Here is a 23,926-nt window from a genome sequence, read left to right on the forward strand (position 1 = left end):
ACCCCCTCCATGGGAGATGCAGGGAAGTGGGTGCTGCACAGCTCCCCTGAGAACAGGCAGCCCCAAACAGAACTTCATCAGACACGCTTTGTGAATCCACTGGAGGCTGATGGACTGTTTGAATGATCCTTCTTTTTCTGGGTATTCATAATCTATATGTTTCAGAGAGCTCCGAAGATCTGAGCTCTGAAGTTAGGAGAAAGACTGTTCAAGCTCTGCACCTCCTTTACACTTTCAGTTCTTCCTATTCCTGCAACAGTGGTCAGTTCACTCTCAGCTGTGTCAGTTATTAGCAACTTCATGTTGGAAGGGGTACAGCCTTCTAGAAGAAGCCATAATTTAGTTAAATTAATTACCTTGCATCTCAAAAATGTCACATTTAATTTTTAACCAAAATATATTTGCTGGTGCAAGGCTACATTGTGTTGCTGCTTGACCACAATGGGTTCTTCAGCTCCTCTACCTCTCTAAAACAAGTCAAAATTTACTTTCTATTTTGATTATTTAGGATATTGTAAAGACAGATGGCTCAGTAGCCAAACACTTTTCAAGTACATAATCCAAAAGCTGAAGTGCAATATGAGAAACCAGATCAATCACAAATAACAAGCAAATGTATTATAGCAGATAGTACATATTTTAAAGATAGACAATGGTCATTGATCCTTCAGTTATGCATCTATTTATTTTCTATAAAATCAATTTTGCTAAACTAGAGGGCCATGAGGTGTGTATAATCAGTAAATAAAAAAGATCAGAATACAGTGGAGCAAGACCTTTATGATTCACTAGTAAACCACGAGAAAGAAACCACCAGTCTGGAAGCATCAAACCTTCCAGCAGAACAAGATGCAATAAAATGTGTAACAGGAACAGCCAAGCTAGCTTGCAGACAGCTCCCAGTTCTCTAAAGCTGTGTGCCTCATCTCAACTGAACAAGATCTAAATTAAATTAAATCCAAAATCTCAAGGTTGGAAAAAAAACCGTAATACACTAAAGAGGAAAAGGCAAAATATAATGAATTTTTGTTTCTTCTTCTGGATTTCATTAAAATACACAAGTGCAAAATACTGTCTACAAACACGAAGCCAGAGTTGCACAGAGGAGAGAAATTCTGCGTAGGCTGAGGTAATTCTTGCACATGATACCCCAAAAGGGTGGCTCTGAATGAGAAAAGAGATTTTCTTTTAAGGTGTTGCCCTTGTTGCCTGGGTGCTGCTCACAGCAACAGTGCAGGCAACAGTACACAGAAAGGACGCTGTCAAACCATGGGGGCTGTCAGGAGCATTCAGGGATGGGCACTGTGGAACCTTTACAGCTTTCTACTGTGATTAAGTGACATTTTGAATAACAAATATTTCAAATCTATAGGGAAAGACAAGGTTTACTGTTGTGCCATTCCCCATGTCCTTGCTGGTTTCCAGGGTGGGAATACTGCAGGAGTTCCCTTCAAGGAGAAAACCAAGCTAGTAAAATCCCTTCCCCTGATCCCTCCTACCCCAACAATGCAGAATATTGTTGAGTAAAAATGGAGTCACATACTCACAGGCAGCAGATATAAAAGAGACTTCTGAAAGCACTGGTTGTACACAGAAAGCAGCAACTGCTTTCCTTTTTTTAGACTTCATGCTTATTTGTTTAAACCACTAAGAGACATTTGCATGTTACCTTTTTTCTGGTCAGACATGAAAAAAAAAACTTAGAAATAAATGCAAGAGCAAGTAACACCTCCTGCTAACTTTGAAGTTTAATTTTAACTCATGAAACACTTCAGCTAAGATCACTTGATTTTATGTTTCTAAAGAAGCAAAGAGTAGGATCAAAAATGACTTTACTAAGAGGTGGAAAGAAACAACAGAACCCCAACTATTATCTTTTCTTATTTTAAACCTCATCCCACACTTGACACAAATTTAGAGCTGAATGCGGAATTACTCCTACTCTTCTCCTTCACTTATGACTCTTTCTTACCATGTTTTCCAGATTGTAAATGTTCCTTGTGAGGGTCCAGTGCAACAAGCAACGTGCATAGTGTGTGCTGCAGGCAGCAGCCCCACCAGGCTGCTTCTTGCTGATGTGCTGACTGAGAGTTAAGACTAATTGCTGGATTTAAATTAAGCCTGCTGGGAGGTAAAATGCCACCTGGTCAGGACAAAGATCTGTGTTACACTAACAGAGGTGCTAAACCTGCCAGAAGTGAGTGGATTCTGCAGCCTAACATTGCAGAGGTTTTTCAACCACAGAGTTAAGAGTGGCTGTAGCACAGATGGGCCCATTCAGAGGGCACTGGCCCGGAACTGGTGGTTTTAGTAGGCTTTAAAAAGCAGGCTGAAAGAGATGGCAAAAGACAAGCATAAATGTGAACTTGTGAGGGTTTAATGATTGATCTAGTCCTTCTGGAGATAGAAAAGCCTTTTCTCAGCAGAAAATACCTTTTTTTTTATTACTTTACAATGCCCAGTAAGAATCATATGGTGATGCTGTCTTGATGTTTGTGTTAAAAGTCACTGCAGAATCCCAGGAAGCTGTTTGCCAGGGACATGCCAAGGGAAGTGCCTCTTCTATTCGTAAAGACTCGGATTTAGAGGGAAGACCATAGAGAGAGAAAACAGTATCACACAGGAAAATTAAGAATGGCATATTGGTCTTAAGAGAAACAAGGAGAAAAATTTGTTTTCTGACTTCATCAGGTCACAAGAATAATCAGACACACACAAAGGCATGTGTCCCATGCATGGTAAAGATAAGCAATACAATGTGATGTCTCAAACCAGGGAGATTTGTTGAAAAGCAATCCAGCCCCAGAGAGCTGATGGGTGGATTGTAAGATGTAGAGGAATACTGAAAAAACTTCCAAAGAAGGCAAGGAAGATTTTGATGACACTACTCCTTGCCCAGCAAACCATATTTTCTTGGGGAAATTTCAAGGATTGCAACAGACAGAAAAATTTCAGACAGTGGCCACTTTCTGATTTCACACTCAACACTGTCTGAAATTGGTGGTTTCTGAGGGGTATGGTCGGTGCTAAGTACAACCCAAACAATTTTGCTCTGACTTTGGCCCTCCCTGTGGTGCTGCCATAGCTATTTTTGTGTGCAATCAGAGGAGAAGTTGGACAGATGAAGACTTGAGGAGAAACACAAAGCATTACTTTTGCCAGGCAGCTCCAAACTTACAGTATTTGCTCAGCTGGGTTCCAAGAGATTTTCAAGAAAAATCAACCATACTGGCTTTTATGGAACTCCAATGTGCTTCTTCAGATGAAACAGTGCTAGTGCTACTATTTAATGTTCATACCAATGAAAGACTGTGTGATGCTGATTCTCTTTCACCCTCTCAGCATGGATACTCAGACTATCTCTGATACTCCTACTACCTTTTTATTGTGGATCGAACCACCATCAAAGAACCCACACAGGAAACAAGATGGATTTAGATGCTTCAATAACTTACACAATCTGGCCTGGGAGCAATGGGATGTTTGTGCCTGTATTACTCAAAAGGGCCCCTCTAAACCAATAATGCAGCAAGTCATGATGCTATGCTATTTTGCACCTTTCACGCTGCTTTTGCAGAAGTAAGAATTTGCATTATCCTTTTCACTTCTGAAAAAAAGTTTGATCTGTCTTCCAATGATTTATTCATGTGGTGTAATTAAGCACAGAATCTGACCCAGCTTAGCAGAGGCACGATTTCCAGCTCTGTGGTTTTTCACCTCTGAGACTATTTACTATTTGCTTGCCAGTAATTACCACAACCATCTCCTGCTTTGAATTCTGTGACTGAAGATGGTTTCCAATTAGTTTCCTTAAACTTAAAGGGAACTTAATTTTAAAACTCAGCTGAATGGAGAACTTCCATGAATCAGGTAATAAAATAATTTACAAGTTTTTCTTCTTGCTTGTTCACCAGATTAGGCCTTATTGGTTTCTGTCTAAAATGCCCTGGCCAGCATTTCTTTTCAGTCCCTGAAGTATTTTTTGTTGTTGTTTTTTAATATAACCTGTGCCTAAAGGGACAAATGCTTGGAAGTGTTTACATTTTTCACTTGTTTCTTGGAAATGATGACCCATAGATAAAAAGAATACTTCTGCAATGATAATTTGGCACTTAAAGAGCTTCTAGTCTTACTGACTGTTTGAATTAATTTTTAAACCCATCACAGATGTCCATCTTTTATTCTGTGAGTTCCTTATTACTTAAAATAAGTTGAGAATGATGGTGCTTACTAATATTATTGCATTGCTATTGTAATGAGATTATAATATACATAATTTAAACAATGATTTATTGAAAAAAAAAAAAAAAGAAAATGGAATTTTAACCTATCTAGGAATTTGGGGTATTTGAGTAGTCATCTTTCAATAAATCCAAAATAAATATTTTAAATATGCCATAGAACATTCTTGTCTATCTCTTTGAATACTAAGATTGGTCCTGTAACCTCAGTCTCCTCTCCACAATGGTTTATTTCAATTTTTACAAAAATTAGGCAGAATAATCCAATTGCCTTTAGTCCAGCTGGATTAGGACTTTGTGTTTGTTTAATCTAAGGCTCCTTCTCCATGTCTGATTTTGTGTTTGTTCCTATTGGACAATTAAAAGGAAAACTAAAGCTTTTCTTGGGTACAAAATCACGTGCAAAATCAGGCCCATAATGTACAGCTAAAGCTGAAGATGAATGAAGCACTAAAATCATCCCATGCCCCTTCCCTGTACCACTTCTTGCATCCAGTTTGAAAAATTGGTATTTTTGCAGGCCATAGCACTCTTTATTGTTTTTCAGGATATTTTCACTTTCATTCTTTTGCTGCAAAGAACCAATGTCTCTAGAGACAGACGGTTGCTTGCATGCTTTCTAATCCACATTTAAATCAGAACCCATGCCATATACCTATGATTAATTTCACACATGGCTTCAGCTCTGAGGTAGAAACGTTTTTCTCACAGCATTATGTGACAGATGTCACGTGCTCTGTGTGTCAGAAAACCTTCTGAGAGAGACAGCTCAGCTCCTCCTGAGCTCCAGGACCACAGCTCTACTCCCAGGAATACCAACGTGCTCCAAGACCCTCTTAACAGCCCCCGCTTAAAGAAGCTGCCATTCAGGGGACAGAAGCAGCAAGGAAGATAATTTTTGCTTGTTTGCCATTTCCTAAGCCTGTGGCTACTTCACTTTTATGTGGGATAGCATGGGCCACAGCCACCCAAGGGGGCCAGGGAGGCATCTGCATGGATGCTGAGGGTTAGCCATGAAAACCACCAAAGGAGGAATGTGGGAGAGGTGGAGGTGGCTGCATAGAGTCAAAAGCAGGAGAGGCAAAGGCCTCTGAAGAGACATTCAAGTCCTGGGCTGCATTGAGTGTCAGACTCTTTTGGGTTTCTTTTTTTTTTTTTTTTTTTTTTTTTTTGCATGTGTGTGTCTTGCATCACAAAGCTGCTGCCTCCATCCTGACAGCTCCAGAGTTCTCTGTGCCAGACACAGCTGAGCATGGATTGTGCCTCAGCATAGATTGGTGGCTCTGCCTTGCCTTTGCACAGGCAAAAAGTACCAGCTCTGCATTTCCAGCCATGGGAGGGTGTAACTGGAAGGGAAGTCCCCCAGCTGCAGCTGGGCACTCTTTCCACAGAGATTTACTACCAGAGACTTCCCATGCCTAACAATCTTCTCCAGAGTTCTCTGCTTCTGGCTTGGTCCTTGATTAATTAAGGGCTTGACACTCTGAAAGTGAGAATTTTTCCCAACAGCATTATATACAGGAAAGAGCAATTACAGGCTCAGGACTGAAATCACTGAATGCACTACACACACACTGTTGCACTCATTCCACTGAACTACATTAGTAATTAATGGTATTTTCACCAAAAAGCTGAGCAAATACAGTAATAATAGTAAGTCAAATGTATAACATTGTGAGATACATGTTTCAAAAGAACAAGGGCCAAAGTTGCCAAGGCCTCCTGTATTTAGGTAACTACCTGAGCTCTTCTTTCCACTCAGCTGAGATCTCCCCAGCATTTACCACAGTTATACCCTGACTTTAGAAGCTGAGTGTTATTATCAGCATGTCAGAGTTCCCCTCTGACATAACAGGTGTTTGGTTAGAAGTTTGTCAGTCAATGTTTATTTTTAAAAGCTGGATTACCAACAGGCACTGGACATGTCCCCGTTTCTCTGCTCCCAGATGTGGAGTCCCTGCCCTGGGGCTCTGGTATTTGCTGACTAACAAGAGTGCCTGTAGCCTGTCCCAGAGCCACAGCTCAAACGTGTTACTGGGAACAGAAGAGGCAACATTCTGCACTAGCAGAGTGATAACTGGTGGTTTGAGACAAAGTTTTTCAGGTAAGTTTTTCTGCTGCCAGCAGAAAGGGTAACTGCACTGGCAGAGCCTTTGCCACAAGCAGTTTGTGCTTCCTACAAGATCCTTCCACAAAAGGCTGAGTTTTTTTCCAGCACTTGGGCATTTCCCTTTGCTGCTCTGGAGACTGCTCCAATGTCTTCAGCAGAACATGTCAGGCCTCCTTCCACCATTCCTATTTGAAGACAGCCCCTGGACAAGATAGGCAGTTCTGGACTGGATCTCAGAGAATATAAGTAACACAGTTTTCCAGACAGCCACTGATGTTCAAGCATGGAAGAAATATAGTTTGATTATTGCATTCTGACTTCTCCATTGCACAAGCATGTTATGAACAAAAAAGTTATGTAAAACTCATAGTGGATTCGACTTTTTCTTATTCAACTGTTCTAATGAAAGCATGTACAATGCCCCCAAAACCATTTTTTGTTGAAAAAAAAGAGCCAGCATAACACAGTTTTTAACATCATTCTGCTTCTTTACAATAAGACAGATGATCATGACGTTTAGGTTTTCCCTTTACTAGTTTAAAACTTTCCACTTGGTCTCAGAGTCCTGATGCTGAGAGATACTTCAGAGAGTTCAATTGTACAAGCAGTGAATAGAGACCTGGATTTTTTGTTGTTGGTTGGCTTCTGTATACAGAGTATTTAATTATGGAAAATCAGAATGAAAATCATTCTCCTTGCTAAACACTCTTTGCAGGTCCAGTAGTAGGAAATATCCTCAATCATGCAACCTAGTCCATGACCTGGTCCAAAGAATTTTCACAGGGGACTCACAAAATTACTGTCCCAATGATGGGCCAACAGTACCCTTGGATGAGCTTAGTAAATGGGAAGTCTTAGTGCAGGCTCCAGGGGACCATAGTAAAAACAGGAGGGATTAAATTTGTTTGAAATTTGAGTAAATACACTGAGGGCAGAGACACAATACCTGAACTATGCTCTTAAGACTTGGAGATAGCAAAAGGAATCTGACAGGACAGTGTGTGGGTAAGGAGGGAGTACCACTGCTTGTGTTGCTGCTGCTTGAATCAAAGGGCTGTCTGCATTTTTACTGGCATAGCTGAGCTGCCCTGTATCTGCTGGCACGAGTATGCCATGGGAACACTTTGATATTGATAAAAAGAACATTGTTCCCAGTTTAATTTATATTGCTCCAGAAACAGTTAAAGGAAAAATATGTCCTCACCCCAAGAATATCCGAGATGTTTATCAGCCTCATTATGGTGATTTGAATTTATGTATCACAATACATCTCTGTGGGTTTCCTGCAGATTACACTGGAAATGGAGCTTCTTGGAACAAGCCAGTGGCAATCATTTTATCAGTGTTACACATAAACTGGTTACTGAAGCGGATTTTTGCTGTATCACTAAACACGGATTATTGGAATTTCCCACAGGAATATATTGCTCTGAATTAACAGCCTGGAAAAAAAAAGAAGCCTCTAACACTGGTGTGCTGAGTGGCATCACAATGTGACTGTGAGGTGTCAGTGGCCATTCTAAGCTATTAAGGGTAAAGATGCTTTTTCCTGGATCTAGCCATGAGTGCTTCGGTTATTTGAAAACAGAGCCCTAAGGACTCAAACAGCAAGTAGCAAAACAGATCCTCTGGAGAAACTCAATTGCAAACTGTCCAGTTCTTAAACAAAGAGATTTAGAGATTTTTCAAGATTTTCTGAAGTTTCTTCTTAAAACTCCCAAAGAGTTGAAGTTGTTAGGGAAGGTGCAAGCCACATAGGGTGCACATGAAATATCTCTGGCCACTAACTTCACTGCTGGAAGACCTGGAATTATAGGAAATAACCCCAAAACATGCCAGCAAGGCTGTTCTGTGGCCCAAAGCACGAGGTTTTCCTCCCCCAGAGGTGCCAGCTCAGCCAGAGAGCTGCTGCCTCAGGCAGGAGAAGTCAGTAATGTGACTTTGGTGTCACTGTGACTGGCAAGGACCTCCACTGCTGGAGATGGGCTCTGCTCCATTTGGAGAGGGAAGACAAAGCATGGTGGAGGAAACGGCTGTAATGCAGAACAGCAAAATGAAATGCTGTTATGGGAAGCTCAGTGTGCAAGCCAGGAAAGCACCCTGATGGGAGATGCAGGGCACAGCTGGGGTAAGGAACGTGGCATCTGATGGTACCCAGTACCAGGCACAGGGCAGGGCTCTGTGCCTGCCGGGGCCTCACCACCACTCTCATGTTATGATCAGATGTTAGGAAGAAGTTCTTTACTCAAAGGGTGGTGAAGCACTGGAACAGAGAGCTCAGAGAGCTGTGGCTGCCTCTTCTCTGGAAGTGTTCAAGGCCATGTTGGATGGGCCCTGAGCAACCTGATCTAGTGGGTGGCATCTTGGCTGGGGACTGGAATGAGATGATCTTTAAGGTCCCTTCCAACCCAAGCCATTCTGTGATTCTGTGTTCTCACACATGCCGTGATGCATAGCAACTCATCTGCTGGGCCATCTGCTGAGCTGCCTGTACTCAAATTAGGACTGCAACTCCTCCTTCCTATGTGCAGCCTTTCAAATCTTACACCCTCCTCACTGCAAACCTTCTCCTGCTTCATCCATTACATCATCCATCCTCATCAGCTGGGACTGGCTGCTAGGACAGGAGGTATTTGGCAGCCTTTGCATTCTCTTTCACCCTCAGACAATCCCCTCACCTGGGGAGAAGCATTACATGCACTTGCCTGCACTCTGTGTGCTGCTCCATCAAACAGGGTCATCATTTCAGAGGTGATGCAGGAATCCCCCAGCCAGCAGTCAGCATCTGCTTTTGCATTCTGTATTTCTAGGTCCCCAGCTGGGGATGGTAGCTTGGTCTACTGTTGGCCATGACTCATGTAAACCTTATACCAGGCAAAGCAAAAATGGCTGCGCCATGCATAGATTTAATCTCTCAAATAGAAAGTGAGATTTTTCAGTGAGTTCAGTCTTTTTAAGAAGTTACCAATTTCTCTGCAACTCTGCTTTTATTTCTCACCATAATTCTATCTGGCTGAAATATCTTTTTGTGGAAAATTGTGTGAGTGAGATGTTACACAAAATGAACTGAAACTGTGCATTTGAACATATTCATATCCATTCATTGCCTCCAGTTTCCAATCACAAGCTGGTAAATGCTGCAGTTCCCATACCACATACCATCTCTACCAGCTACCAGAGGCTCTGATAATAATGCCAGATTTGGGGGGGTTTCACTGGGATGCAAAATCTTCCTACCTGCTTTTCTCTTCCCAATCCCTTGCTGCTGAGGACCACGGCTCTGTTCTTGCTCTGCATTCGGCCAATTCGTAGAACAGCTAAAGAGAAAAGCCTTGAGCTCAACCTGACATTCAAGTTCAGTGTTTAGAGGTGATGAGACATCACCAGTCACAAGGTACTGTTGTTACTAGTAAGGAATATGTAGGAAAACAGTTCCAATCATTTAAATGTTCCCCATAAATATAGTCATAATGGATTAGAATTTGAGACTACATTTTCTAGTTTCTGTTTTCTCTCTAAGCTTCTGTTTTGCTGAGGAACATGAGGTACCATTTCTATTTCAAGGGGTTTTTTTCTGATGAGTCTAAGTACTTTGTACATGAAACCTTTTCATAGAGGACAAAGAGGTATTCCAAGCGCATTTGTGCAAATTCATAAAGGCAAATGAAAGCTTCACATCAACCCTCCAGTCTGACTCTGCACCTGCCTGATTCCAGCAGCTTATTAAAGCCAGTATTTACTTGGCCTTTCTGTTCTTTATGGGTGCACTTGACTCTGGAAGGAAAAAGTTTTGTGCTAGATGATAGAGACTCAGTTATGCTACAACACCATATTTCATTGCTGCTGTTGCTGTGCAGGCTCACGTGCCTTTTCTTGTTATCCTAGCAAGGAGCCACAAAGATTGTGCACCATGAGCTAAATCTGGAGTGATTCTGCACAACCATGTTTCCACTCAAAAAGGTACTCTGACTGCAGCAACCCAAGCTGGAAGTCAGAAGTGACCAGCTGCCCTACAACAAACTGACCTTAGGCTTTATGCCCATTAACAGTGTAAGGTCTTACATCTGAGTGCTTTCCTCTGCTCCTTATCTTTTATTCATATGCATAGATGACACATAAAATATCTGCTTTCTTTAAAAAAAACCCCAATCTCTGAACTAAAATCTGTAACAATATGGTCACACAGAGATCCCAGCTCCATTTCCAAATCCAGTAAACCCCAGAAACAAGTCAAACTGAAACCTGTCTATGGGTGCACAGTGAGCTCTGAGGAGATCAGAATCAGAGCAACCACTGCTGATGTCTTCACATAGCTGAGGCTGCTAAACTACAGCTTCATAATTCCTTAGACTGGGGAGCATTTCTAGGACTACCCCTCTCCATCACTGTGTTCTGGGTAGGACTGCACAGCTACAGCTTCATACAAGCTCCCCTTGACTCTTCACCTCCCAAACTTGTGCTGCCAATTGTCTAATGGCAAGTTTCATTAAAGCATCTCTGAGCCCACGACAAGGTAAGTGCCACAGTCAGGGGAGCTTGTACTGACTGAGAGCAGCAATGTAAACATGCTCAATCTTCATCCAGCTAACTACAGCTTATCTGAAAGCTGGCCATGTCTGCCAGCTTCTGCCTTGGCACAATTTCTTCCAGTTTAACAATCAAGCTGTTTGCCCCAACAAAGAGCACAGGCAAACATCCCTGCAGCCCATCTGGAATACTCTAATGGGTAAACTGCTTTAATCTACCAACCAGCAAAACAAGTTTACTTACGAGTTTTAGAAAATAATTTCAAGGACCTGGAAATACAATGAAAGGCAAATAGCTCCCTTAGGAGGACAACATAACAGAACTGCAGAGGGCATAATTCATCCTTCATTCCACTCAGCAATGCTGCTCTTGCTGGCTAAAACTGGGCGGTTTGCTGAGCATATGCAACACAGCCCTGGAAAGGACAGGCTGTAGGTTGCTCTTCTCCCAGCTGCAGACTTCTTTGGAGAAAATGCCTGGTAAAATCTTATTCACTCCAAAGAGAGATAAATCATAGTAATTGCACTTTAGGGTTCGAGATAAATGCAGTCTCTGGCAAGGGTAAAGGATTTGACAGAGTCCAAATGAGGGTTTGAACTCCACAGGGGACAAGAAAGCCTCCAATACCCTCTCCATCAGAGTGAGGCTGAATACTGGTTGTGGTAGAAAACAACCAATTGCAGCAGCAAACTTGTGATGAAAGTAAATAAACAACTCTGATGGATCCTAAACTCTTGTTGTTTTCTGACACAGAAAGTCAGACACACCCCGAGGTCTAAGGCAGTAGGGATTGGCTTGGGGCTGAAGATAGGAAAGTATCTTATTAAACCAGCTATTCACATCCATCATATTAGGAAATGCTCCTAGTCATTCAAGTTCCATCCCTTCATTCAAGGAGCATCAACAAAGAAAATTTTAAGACTTGTGCAATTTAGGATCAAGACTTGTTGCATCTTTGGCTCTCGTTGTACCTCTAATTTAATCCTCTTCTATAAATTTTATGCTAAATGTGGGATTTTCTGGAATGCTTCAAATCCAAAGGTCTCTTCCATAGGGGGAACTTGTTTGTTTGCAGAAAAGTAACAGATTGGTGGAACTACAAAAATAGCACCACAAAATCTCTAACAGGACTGCATGCACTGGACTGGTTAAGGCTGTTACTGTGGACCTCTTCCCTAACACACAAAGAAATTAGAGGCCTCATACTGTGTCACGTGAATAACTTGTTTATAAGTAAAAATATATATTTAAAGAGAAGATCTTCCAGATTAATTACAAATCTGCTAAATTAACTCCTGGCTCAGCGTGGTTCCATGTCCCACCTCCTGCCAGGGGAAGGTCTGGCAGCTTCCAGCCATGGGCTCAGAGCTACTGATGCTCCCAGGAGCAGTGGGGCCAAGGGTTTGGTGCTCAAGGAACAGAGCCCTGAGCTTCCAGCAGCTGCCATAACGTCTTGGAAATAAAGTCAGAGGCCTCCCTCTGCAAGTAAGGAGGCTGCTGGGCTCATTCCTGGGCTAAGGGTGCCTCTGCCTCAGCCCACGCGGCTGGAGGGAGGGCTGGGCTCTACTTTTCACCCAAGTGGCTGCAGTGCCCCCATTCACTGAATCAGCCCTGGGGCTTGAACAGCTCGTGGTGCCCAGCTACAGCAGGAGCACACAGAGGCAGCAGAGCAGCATGAAATGACCCTGCTCTTGTGCAGGTTCACAAGCCAGGCTCACAAAGATGTTCAGGCAGCCGGAGGTGCAGGCAGGCACCTGGGGCTACTCACAAAGAGCCCGAGCACATTTTGTGTATCTGGTCTTTGGGAGCCTGCCAGACTACCCCAAAAAGGACAATGGACTCGCATTTCCTGCGTTTTTTTTTCCCTCAAAGCTTGCTCCCTCTGGCAGGTTTTCCCTTCTGCACGCCTTTGCAGAGTGAATTTTCAGCAGTCCCTGAGTCCTTTGATACCTCCAAGTACCTGCTCAATTCACAGCAGCATGAGGTGCCACTGTTTTACTGTGCAAACTTGATCTTGCAAAGAACAAAGCCAAAAGACTTACAACTCCCATGGTGTCATTTTTTTATACTGTGACATGCTCAGAAATTCTGTTGTAATTTCCTTCTAAGTAGTCTAGGGTTAATGAGACTGAAGAGAATAATAGGAAGGAAATAAATAATTATATATTCTCTTTTTTTTTTTTTTTTTTTCCCAACATGTCCCAAATGTCACCTTTGACCTGGCTTTCTATTTCTGGCATGGACTAAACTCCCTCTATTTATTTAGCAGCCTACACACCATTACAGTAACATAGCAACAGTACTTTCAGTTGTGAATTTGAAAAAAAAGCAAAGCAAAAAAAAAAAGTATGAACATATTAAAACTGTTAAAGCATTGCAGTCTAGTAACACTTCAATAAATACTTTTTTTCTCCTTTAAATACCAGAATTATTAGGCTTCCAGTCTGCAAGCCCAAAGGAGAGGGAAGCACAGGGGAACCAAAGCAGTGTCACCACCACGAAGCCTGTTCTTCCTATGCCAATCTGATTGTCCCCTAACCTTTCTGTTTGTTTGTCTTAATGATGTTTCAGCTTGACTATTTATCAGGCTCAGAGCAGATGAAAGCAGGAGTTTGGGGAAGATTCTGAAATAATGATGGGGCTTAGCTGGTGGTTTTCCATCACTTTTCAGAAACAGTTCACCATTTATAATCCATAGCTCAAGGCTGGTGTGACACCAAGTTATCTGTCAAAAAGGAATATTTGGAAAAGTATAAAGTGAAACAGTAACAAGAGTAATGAGAGTACTAGTCCCATTTTCAGTTGACAGTCCAAATCTCACTGTTTTACCAGGAAAGTTAACCAGTGAAGAGCTGTAAAAGCAGCCCTGGAGTCAGGGGAGGACCCAGTCAAAACATGTTGCAAACCTTTTTCCAGTGGGAGCAAAGCACTTGAAAATCCAAAAAACCCAATTCCCTGAGCTACTTGAGTGCTTCTTATTTTTAAACCTAAGGCCTCAGTGAGAATGCAATTATTTTCTTAGGATGGGTTCAAAATGTTGAACTTATTAAAAATAAAACTTCTTAAGCTTGCAAAGTTTCCACTATAAATATTAGTAAACAATCCAGATGATGTAGCTGGAACAGCAGTGAACACTTGGCCAAGGAGCATTATCACTTCTCCTGAAACTGTTTCTTCACTGCTACTGTAAACTCAGCTGGCATCTCTTGGGATGTTTCCTCTCCTCCCACAGTGATCTGATCAGCTCTCAGTCACCTCGGAGTGCTGGGGGCTTTTCCGTGGAACCAGCAACAGCCCCTGGAAGTGCAGCTCCACAGCAGGCACACAAAGCTGCCTTTCCCAGCGCTCCCAAACCCAGGAAAAACTTTGGTAAAGCTCGTGGCTTTACAGCTCCATTTGTGAAGTCTGCAAGTAAAACATAGCTCATGCTTGCTCTGAACTATTGGCTTCTCCTTGGCACGACCAGTTCGTGTCAGCTTGAAAAAATGGCTCCACAACTGTAAAATCCTTGAACTTCTACAAACAGTTTGCAAGTCTGGTATGCAAAAACAGACTGTTCACAAACTCTGTGCTCTGCTGACATTACAACAGTTGCAAAGTTAGAAAGGGTCCCCTTATGGCCATTATTCTGTCCAACAGAAATATGAATACATAACCCACGGTCTCAAGACTTGGGAGTCACAGGATGAATATTTATCACTAACAGGCCTCACAGAAAGTACTGTCTTTTAAAAAAGACATTGTCAAAAATGAGCCAAAAACTTTCATATGACAATCTAAGTTCAGTTTAAATTAACACTCTCATTTAAGTAATTTCAAATTCATGCTAATAACATTTTACTGTCTTTCTGTAAAATGCTCTATGAAAAGGGATCCTGGATAACTGAAATGTGCTGTTCAGGGCTTTTGTGGAAAGCTACAATGCAGTTTTGACTGCAGGGGTCAGGTGGGGTTTTTGGCATCAGGAGGGAAGGGAATAACAAAATCTCTAAGAACAGTTGTCTCATTCTAACAATTACAAAGCTATGAATGAATTAGCCTCAGAAAGGGAGTATTTTTCTGGCACAAAGACTAGGCATCAGTTTTGGTATTTTGAACAAATACTAAGCTGCAGCAGACTTTAGAATTGAGTTTTGCATGGCTATGTGTTTGTTGGCTTGTTTGTTTATTTTCTTGATGCAACACAAACTGAAGCAAGTCAAGGATATTATTGTAAAGCAGAAAAAAATTGAAAAGTTAAAGTATTGCATTTTATTTAACAATTAAATGAGAGAGAAGAAATGTGTTTTATCTGGCTGCATGTCATGTTTTGACATGCAAATTTTATTTCAAAACCAGCATTTTTTCCTTGTCTTATCACATTACTAATTCATTTCCAAATCAAATGAAAAGGACAAAAAAGCAATTAAAATTACTGTTTTTCCAACGAGTAACATTTTAGGAATAAACTTGTCCCTTTCCCTTAAAACCTATCACATTTTCATAACAAATATTCATAGCATTTTAATGCATCATTGGCAGAAGTAATGTGTTTATTCGTATTTCCATAGATTTCATGCTACAACAAAGACTTCACCAAAGTACAACTTGTAATGCATTTTCCTTTGAGCCATTTGACTTCATCACTCGTTTATTTACCACTTGAGTTAACAGTTCCTTCTCTATTTCAAACCAGCGTGTTTTTTTAAGGCTCTATTTTTGAATGCAAAGACCTGATAACTTATGGGTTTCTGTTTTGAATAGAAACCAATAGCTGGACATTCCTGTGCACTGAAAACATGTAGTCAAAGATTAAACTGGGGCTTCAGGACTATTATTGCTCCACCCAAATAAATAGTTCAAGGGAAATTATTCTGATACACAGGTTGCCAAGAACAGCAGTGTTTTTTAGAAATTATTTCTTTCTTAGAAGTTAACCTATCTCATTAAGCATTACATTTAAACTATCAAAACATAATTAAAATGGAAGAAAACGGTCTAGAATAAACATCACATTTAGCCTACCAAAACAAGGTCTGATTTGCACGTAGCTAATTACAAATGTTTAATTCCAGTGATGGAAACTCCTCCCTAACATAAATATTCTGCTGTTATTTTACCAGTGAGATCAATTTGTACTGGATTTCACAGAGAGGGAACATATAGACTGCCACACAGGAGCTTCTGTTTGAAAGCCTTCATTTTCTCAAAATTTAGTTCTTTTTTAATACACAAACCAGACAGACAGCATATACACTGGATTTTAAAATGAAGTAACAACAGAAAAAAGCACAGGCACAAAACTTACAACTGGAATGAGCTAAAGGGCTCTGACAACTTTCTGCACCCCACGTGACTCCTACTTCCACCCAGCCTATGAACCACAGTTACAAAACCCGCGCAAATCGGTTAAAGAAACTCAGGGAGCTGGGGATATTTATTCCAGGAAAGTATGAAAGGTGGTCAGAATTCTCTGTTCAAAAGGGACAGCACTCAAGAGGTAAGGCTTTGTAAGAAGCACCTGTAAATAAAAAGACTTAAGGATAAAAATTAAATTTAGGTTTCTTCTTGTTAATATTTTTCAGAAACTTCCCTCAAACCCCAAACCAGAAGAAGTATTTGACCTCACAAAGCACTTGGGGATTTCTTTCAGGGGAGGGTGGCAGTGTCCTCTGGTGACAGCAGCCCAATACTGGACCAGAGAGCAGATGCTCTCCATCCCACCCGCCCTTCACTGTGCTCTGCCACTCTGTTCCTATTACTCGAGCAAACTCTTCCATAATTCTACTTTACTTTTTCTTCTTAGTAACTTCCTGTTTGTTCTCCTGATAAATACCAGAACTTCAGCTAAAAATGGAGAAGTTGCCTAGATTCTCTTATCTTCTAAACCCCCAGCCTTGGTGTGCTGCGGTTGGGTCCTGGCAGATCCCCCAACGGTCAGAGATGCTGGGCTGGGCTCTGCTCTGTCCTTCTGGCAGCACTTACTGCCCCACACACAGACACAGCAGCAAAGAGCTCTGCCCCACCAGCTTTTGCCACAGGATTCATTAATTTACACTTCTATTTGTCTTCCAAGACCAGACACTCCATGAAGAAGTATAGTAGGAAGCAAGGCTGCATTTTCTAATATGGAGTCCATTTGGGACTCTTGTTCTAGAGATGCTGACAAGGAATTTTGATTTTCAACAATGTTTGAAGAAATCAGTCACTCAAGTAAAGCGGGAAACTTGTCCTTTTTTGAGCAAGTGGTCTTCCCTCATCAATTTGTATAGTACTGAAGATTAAAAATAGCTCTTCAGCTGGGGTACAGCTGCACAGCGTTAACTTAAATGGAGCTGCAGTGACTCACAGCAAGCAAACATCTGTATATGGCCCTTTGCTACTGCAAACCACATAACGCTAACAGCAAGTAAACACTGGCAGGGCACTCAGAGGAGCTACCGCTGCTGTTCCACACTGGTGTGACAAACAATGGGACAGCGATTTGAGGAGAAGTTGCAATTAGCTGTGTGTTAAAATTCCCATCTCCTCCTTCTTGTCAGCACCTGAGCAATGTGTCTTCTCATTATTTCAGTAGACATTCTCTGGGCCTTCTGTTATGTTGTTTTTCCTTTCATTGTGACTTTTTGCACTGGCTGTGTTAAGTCCTTTGTTTTCAAGGCCATGAAACCATTCCTTCCTTCCACCTCCCCCAACAAATAAACAACAAATAATAACAGTCAGGGATCAGATATATTTCCCCATGAAAACTACCACGGAGCCAGCTATTCAGTGCTGACATTACAGAATTGGGATGGATGTACTCAGCACCAATATAAGGAACTGTGAAACCCATCAAATTTGAAGCAGATTCCCCCAGTACATCTAATTTCCTACAGAGGCTGGTATTCACTGATCCACTAACACCAACAGCAAAAATCTTCAGCGGGTTTTCCTCCTGTGGGGCTGAATGTCAAGCTATGACTGATACTTAAGATTTTTGGTCTAGAGCAGGATGGACTTTACCTCCATCACCACCACTTCTTAGTTTTTGTGAGCAGCTTCTTCCTCTCTGTCTCCTGCCCCATACCCAGCTTCCCCCCAGCTTTGGCTGTTCCCTGGCACTCCTCAGGCCCACGCAGACCTGGTCGGTGAGAAAAGCTGGAACCAAGTGGGGAAATGAAAGCAGCCCAGCTTTCGGGTCACACTTAGAGGACAAAGTACTGCAACACACACCAAATACTCTCCTGGGAGACTCCTTGCACAACAGCCTCTTTAGATAGGCTGACGTGGTGGTTTCATGGTTCAAGTATCAGACTGAGAGAAAAGCATTGTCCATGCCATTAAATCACTATTAGAGTATTTGCCTGATGTAGCAAAGCTCCTTGTGCTTTCTAACGAATTCTTTGTGTTTAGCATTAAGCTCTCTGTTTTTACAGAAAGTTACACTAGGGTAATTAATCTCATGTTCGTTTCCTGCACATGCAAGACAGCAGCCTTTGTTAGGGAATGATAAGACACTTCTAAGAATAGTGTTACTAAGAGCATCGGCTTTGTAAGACATTACAGGAAAAATATAGACTCTTAACACCTGCTTTTCACTTTCAAAGTTTTGAAAATAATGTTCTGCTTACCTAGAGGCAAATTCTGTCTTGATAATGTGTAGAAAATCTAATTCCTTTCACCAGAGAACAAATATAAATGAAGGTATACTTTGGTATTTAGGCTCCAGTCTTGGAAAGAATAATTTGTTTAATTTTATAAACACTGCAGATATTCCCAGTGGCTTCAGCAGGACTATTGCAGTTCCCAGTCTCACAACCGGAATTCATTGCTTTTTCTGATCTTTTAATCACATATTCCACTGAAATTAAATGGATTTTCTTAGTGAGAGATGTAATAGATTAAGGATTAAGAATTTATCTGTGTGTAAAACACTGGACCCTCAGGTCAGACCTTACAAAGGCCGGATGCTAAACTCAGGAAAATGTAAACTGGGAGACAACCCCATGAAAGCAAATGAGGCTGGGCAGCGTACGAGAGGTCCCATGAGCAGCCGGCCAAGCTGGCACTTGAAGCTCCCTGGAAGCGTCGGCCCAGACCATGGGCTTTTCCAGCTGAACACAAAGGGTGGTGTTGAACTCGGGGATTTATGTATGTTGTCAGTTCAGAACCAGAGCCAACACCATTCTCCTGTAGGCGGTTGACACTTGACACCTACTGAAGTCAGTTTAAACAGGCATTGTTTTAAAGTTCTGTTGTTTTTAAGCAGTCACTGTGGTTCAGCCTGAGCTATCTGCTACCCCAGTGCAAGATGCACGAGCTGCCATGCTGGTGAAACTCTACGAAAAATAGGGAAGAAGTAGTTTACAGCAGGTAAGAGACAATTTCCATTTGGTTTCTAGCATCCACTGTGTAACCAGTCATATGAGAAAGGACATTAAGCTTTGCTGTACTTGCACCAGGTTTCTTTCTGCTTTATTATGGACAAATAATAAATCTTTATCCTTATCCTCCTAACCAGAAAACAAAGCTTAATCTGCAGAGATCTGGCTAATCTAATGGTGTGTGGAGAATAACAGAGACCAAATTTCCCCTGGTTTTGTAGTGCAAAATCTGAGCAGAGCAGACTGCAAGTAGCCTTGTGAGCTGATCAGAGCCCCTGTTGTGACTATTATCTTGACTGTATAATGGGGGCTTTCAAATCCCAGCTTTATCACATTCTGTTTTCTCTACTTTGCCCTTTTATGAATATTGAGTCATCAAAAATAGCTTCACTGACAGAGTTACTAATGATACCAGCTGGGTGAATCAGTGGCTCTTACACTGTGCCTGCCATACAGTGCTATTAGTACACTCGTTACAAAATATAGCAAAAATGAGATGCCCATAATGTATTTGCAGCTCCCGTGAGACACATCATAGTGGTTATTTTAGAATTGGAAAATGCTAACTGAACAAAGCAAATATTCAGCCACTTCAGTGCAATACTGTGGTCTACAGGAAGAAACTCTGGCTAGGAATAAGTTAAAAATAATTCCAACATTAGTAAATTATCCTTTCTGCTAGTTTTTAGCCAAAGAAGAAAATACACTACCAAACGATATCCACCATATTCTTCCACAAGACAGTTATGCCTCATATTACCGGGAAAAGCTAACATCAGCACTCCAGAGAAAATGCTGATAAACAGAAGTGAACACGACAAATGATGTAAGCTGTGCATACGGCTCGGAACGCCAGAGACACGGCCAGCGGCATCCTTCGAGTACGGTGCAGAGCTCCAGGGGAAGTCAGGTTAGAAGGGCATGACTCAAACGGGTATTACTGATTCCAAAAGTGTCACAGCAGAACATAACAACATGCCTGATGAAGAACCACCACAAATGAGTATGCAAAATGGCCCATGAGGGGCTTATACTGTTAATGCTGTCCCAAGCAAATTTTTAAGGGCCATTTATTCCTACCCGGAGTGCTTTCCTCGCACCCCTGCAATGAGACAGTTTCCTATGTTTGCCACACACATCCTTTTTTTTTTTTTTTTTCAGACAAACAGGCAAGCAGAGAATGAAACAAGGGGCCCATAGTGCAGTTGCAGATCTCCATGCAGGGCTCGCTTCTTCTCCCCAGCCCTCTTCACCTTTCATCTATCAGGAACTTTACAGCACAGCATCTTCCAGCACCTCTTTATCACAAACCAAAAAGCTTTCTGAAGCTTTCTGTTAACAACAGCATCTGGCATTGGTAAATAAAACTATTGCATATGTTGCCTTTAGCAAGTGTCATAGAAATTACAGAGCATCTTAACAAAGCCAAGCCTCAGAATTTAAATTACTAGAATTTTGGCTGTTTGGGTTTGTTTTTTTTTTTTTTCCCCTTTCCTTTTAGGATGTTCTTGTCCGTCCCTGGAAAAGTGACATCTGCAATTCTATTACAACAATTCTGTTAGTTACGGCAACGTTAACTGAAACCGAAATGTGGTTTTTAACCTAAAATATGTTGCATAACAGCTGAAGTACTATAATCTTACAAGCCGGGAAAGGTTAATTCCAGAGGGCACAAGAATATCGGTGGAAACTAAAATACTCCATAAGCGCATGGACTTGGAATTCTTTTTGTTTTGGTCCAAGGCGAAGCCGAAACGGGTGAGAGATTTCAAAGGAAGAGTCAGACAGCGAGCACATGCCGAAACCGCTTTAGCGAGAAAAAAATATCAGCAAAACCTCTGCACTTACGTATCTCTTGAGTTTCTTCTCGGGGGGTGATTTGATGAGCCATCCAGTGCAAACCACGTCCCCCGAGCTCATCTTCCCCCCGGGCGCGGAGCGGCGGAGCGGGAGCCAGGGTGCGGGCTGCCAGTGCGTGTGTACTTGTTACGTGCGGGTGTGTGTGCGCTGTGTGTCCGTCCGTGCGTGCCTGCGTGCGCGCTGGGATGTGAGAGTGTGTGTGTGCGGGGATGGGAGTGTGTGTGTGCGGGATTTGAGTGTGTGTGTGCGGGGATGGGAGTGTGTGTGTGCGGGATTTGAGTGTGTGTGTGCGGGGATGGGAGTGTGTGCGTGCGGGATTTGAGTGTGTGTGTGCGGGATTTGAGTGTGTGTGAGTGTGCGCGGGGATGTGAGCGTGTGTGTGTGTGCGGGGACGCGTGTGCCTGGCCGTGCGTGTGTGCGCGCCGTGTCCGCCCGAGTGCGCGCCGGTGCGTGCGGCCGTGTGTCCGCCCGTGCGGGTGCGCGGCTGTGTCTGTGTGTCTGTGTGTCTGTGTGTGTGTGTGTGTGTGTGTGTATTGTTCCCGGCCAGTTCGCACCGCGGCAATCAGCTTCCTTTAGCTGCGCTCTGCTGCGGCTCCAGCCCGCGGAAGAAGTCATGACATTGATCACTGACACGGCCAGCCCTCCCTCCGCCGCCAGCACAATGCAACACACCGAGCACGTGATGGGCGGCCGGGGCTCGGCGCCGCCGGCTGCGACACCGCCGGCAGCGGCAGCGGCTCCCGAGCATCGCCCCGGACGGCCCGGCCCTGCGCCCCGGGCATGCCGGCTGCCCCTGCCCGGAGCCCCGCGGATGCTGGCAGCCCCTGCCCGGCGGAGCGGGGTGGGCGAGCCCCGCGGCTGAGCCGTGGGAGCGGCGGAGGCAGCGGTGACCGCGGAGGTCCCCGTGGGGACCCGGCACGAGAAGGGCTCTGGCCGCAGCGGGAGGCAAAACCAGGGCCGGTGGGGCTAGTCCCCACTGAAACCTCCACTACAGCTTCCAACGTCTAACAAGCTTCGTTAGATTGTGGATTTAGTGCTTTTTCCTGGAGCATTTAGCCCCCTGTACGAATTTAATAGGAATAAACTTGATTTTTCTGCTCTCATCATCACAGATTTTTTAGAAACGTCCTTTTTCAGAAAGTGACTTCAAGGAGACTGCCACTCCCATGTCACAACTAAAAATACACCCACAGAGTGCATAATATTGCTGATTTCCTTGTAGTTTGTGCCTCTTTCCAGGGTGGGAAACTCTTGCCTTTTCAAGGACAGGGCAATCTCTGTTCATTTTTCAGAAGACTTTTTAAACTCTGACTAACTTAAAGTGGACGCAGTGGTTCTTCACTGATTTAATGAGTCTGTTACTTCAGAGGAGTCTCTCGTGCCCCTGGCCAGGCACAGCCCTCGCAGGGCAGCCGGACTCTGCGTGGTGTGATCAGCACCAGCAGGCCCGCGGCAGAGTTTAATGTTTTCACAGAATTATTCAGGTCTCTGCCGGGGCTCTTTGGCAGGGCAGGCTGACAACAGCTTGCAGTGTCACTTCTTGAATCACACAAGCTAGAAACGTGTTTTTCAAGTTTTTAAGCAAAACGGTGATTGGAATACGTATTTATTATATTTAATATAATATGTACTATAAATGACATAACTGTATAAATATAGGCCCTGTGTAAATTCACATAAAAATAAAAATAAATCTGTACAAAACTCATAGATTCCTGTTGCTAGTGCTTTACATTATCACTGGTCTCAAAAGAATCTTATAATAATAAATAATATAAATAAATAAATAAATAAATAAACTATAAGCATATTTCAAATGTGCTCTGACTTTTTTAGGTATGTTTCTGTTTGAGAATGGCTTTCATGCAGTCTTACAGTATTATTTAATTCCCAGCCTTCTATTCTACTACCACCTTCACTCAGCTCCATTTATTCATTACCCACAGTGATGTTTTAACAACTTCACATGTTTAATAGCAGGTTTGTGAACAAGGCTTTGCAACACTTCTTCCTGAAGAGATATATCCAGCCATGGAACTTATTTAGGGAAAGAAAGTCACACTTTCCTTGACACCCTGACAGATACAGTAGCCTTAAGCGAAAGGCTTTAAAACGTCCAAATGTCAAAATAAAATAAGTTGGGATAACACTTCATGTGTTATCCCTGCACTGTCCTAACAATATCCATTTTTTACTGGATCATGCTTCAGACAGATGGCTTCCCTTGTGCAGCTGCATAACCACTTGCAGAAAGGCAGCAGAGGGAATGGGGAGGGGACAGGACAGGGGAAAAAGGAGCCTGGGCTACCAAATGAATTTAAACATTGAATAGCAGACCACAGCCTTAGGGAGAGCTCTGGCTCTGTCTTTGCTGTGCTCGGTGATAATGATGCTTAAATCACCAGCAGTCCCCATCCTTGTCCCTGCACTTCTGACATCAGCTCACTGTGCAGACATGGTGTATTTGTGAGTCTACATGAGGAACTGAATCACAAACCTGACTGTTTGGAAAAGAATGAGTCAAAAAAGGAGAGAGATTATTTTCCAGCTGTATCAGGACTAGTTTCCTGATCTGATAAATGCTGTGGCCTGCAATAGCACATACCTTATCAAGGGAGGGGGTGATGCAGGGGCAGTAAGAAGAAATCAGCAGTTGCTTAAATTGGCACTTCTGCCCAAAACCCGCCTGCTGAGTGGTAGCCATGGTGACAGGGAGGGGTGCAGTGATTCTGTTCCCTGCTCGATGTGTCACTCCTCTGTCAGAGGCTCCTGTCCTCTGGAACTGCTGGAATGGCTCCGCTGCCTGTGAAGCACCTGCCCGGCCACTTGCACTCAGCACATTC

General features: G+C 42.8%; 1 protein-coding gene across 2 annotated transcripts in view; it reads right to left on the minus strand.

Moving 5' to 3' along the window:
• GAB3 (GRB2 associated binding protein 3) overlaps positions 1-21,402 on the minus strand; it is a 65,750-nt gene extending 44,348 nt beyond the window's left edge. For both annotated transcript variants that reach the window (XM_053955921.1, XM_053955920.1), the window contains exon 1: positions 21,072-21,402. In XM_053955921.1, the coding sequence (XP_053811896.1) occupies positions 21,072-21,143 (72 nt within the window). In that variant the 5' untranslated portion in view covers positions 21,144-21,402. The remainder of the gene's footprint in view (positions 1-21,071) is intronic.
• Between the last annotated feature and the right edge of the window lie 2,524 nt (positions 21,403-23,926).

Source organism: Vidua chalybeata, chromosome 14 (assembly GCF_026979565.1).
Source record: "Vidua chalybeata isolate OUT-0048 chromosome 14, bVidCha1 merged haplotype, whole genome shotgun sequence".
NCBI lineage: Eukaryota > Metazoa > Chordata > Aves > Passeriformes > Viduidae > Vidua > Vidua chalybeata.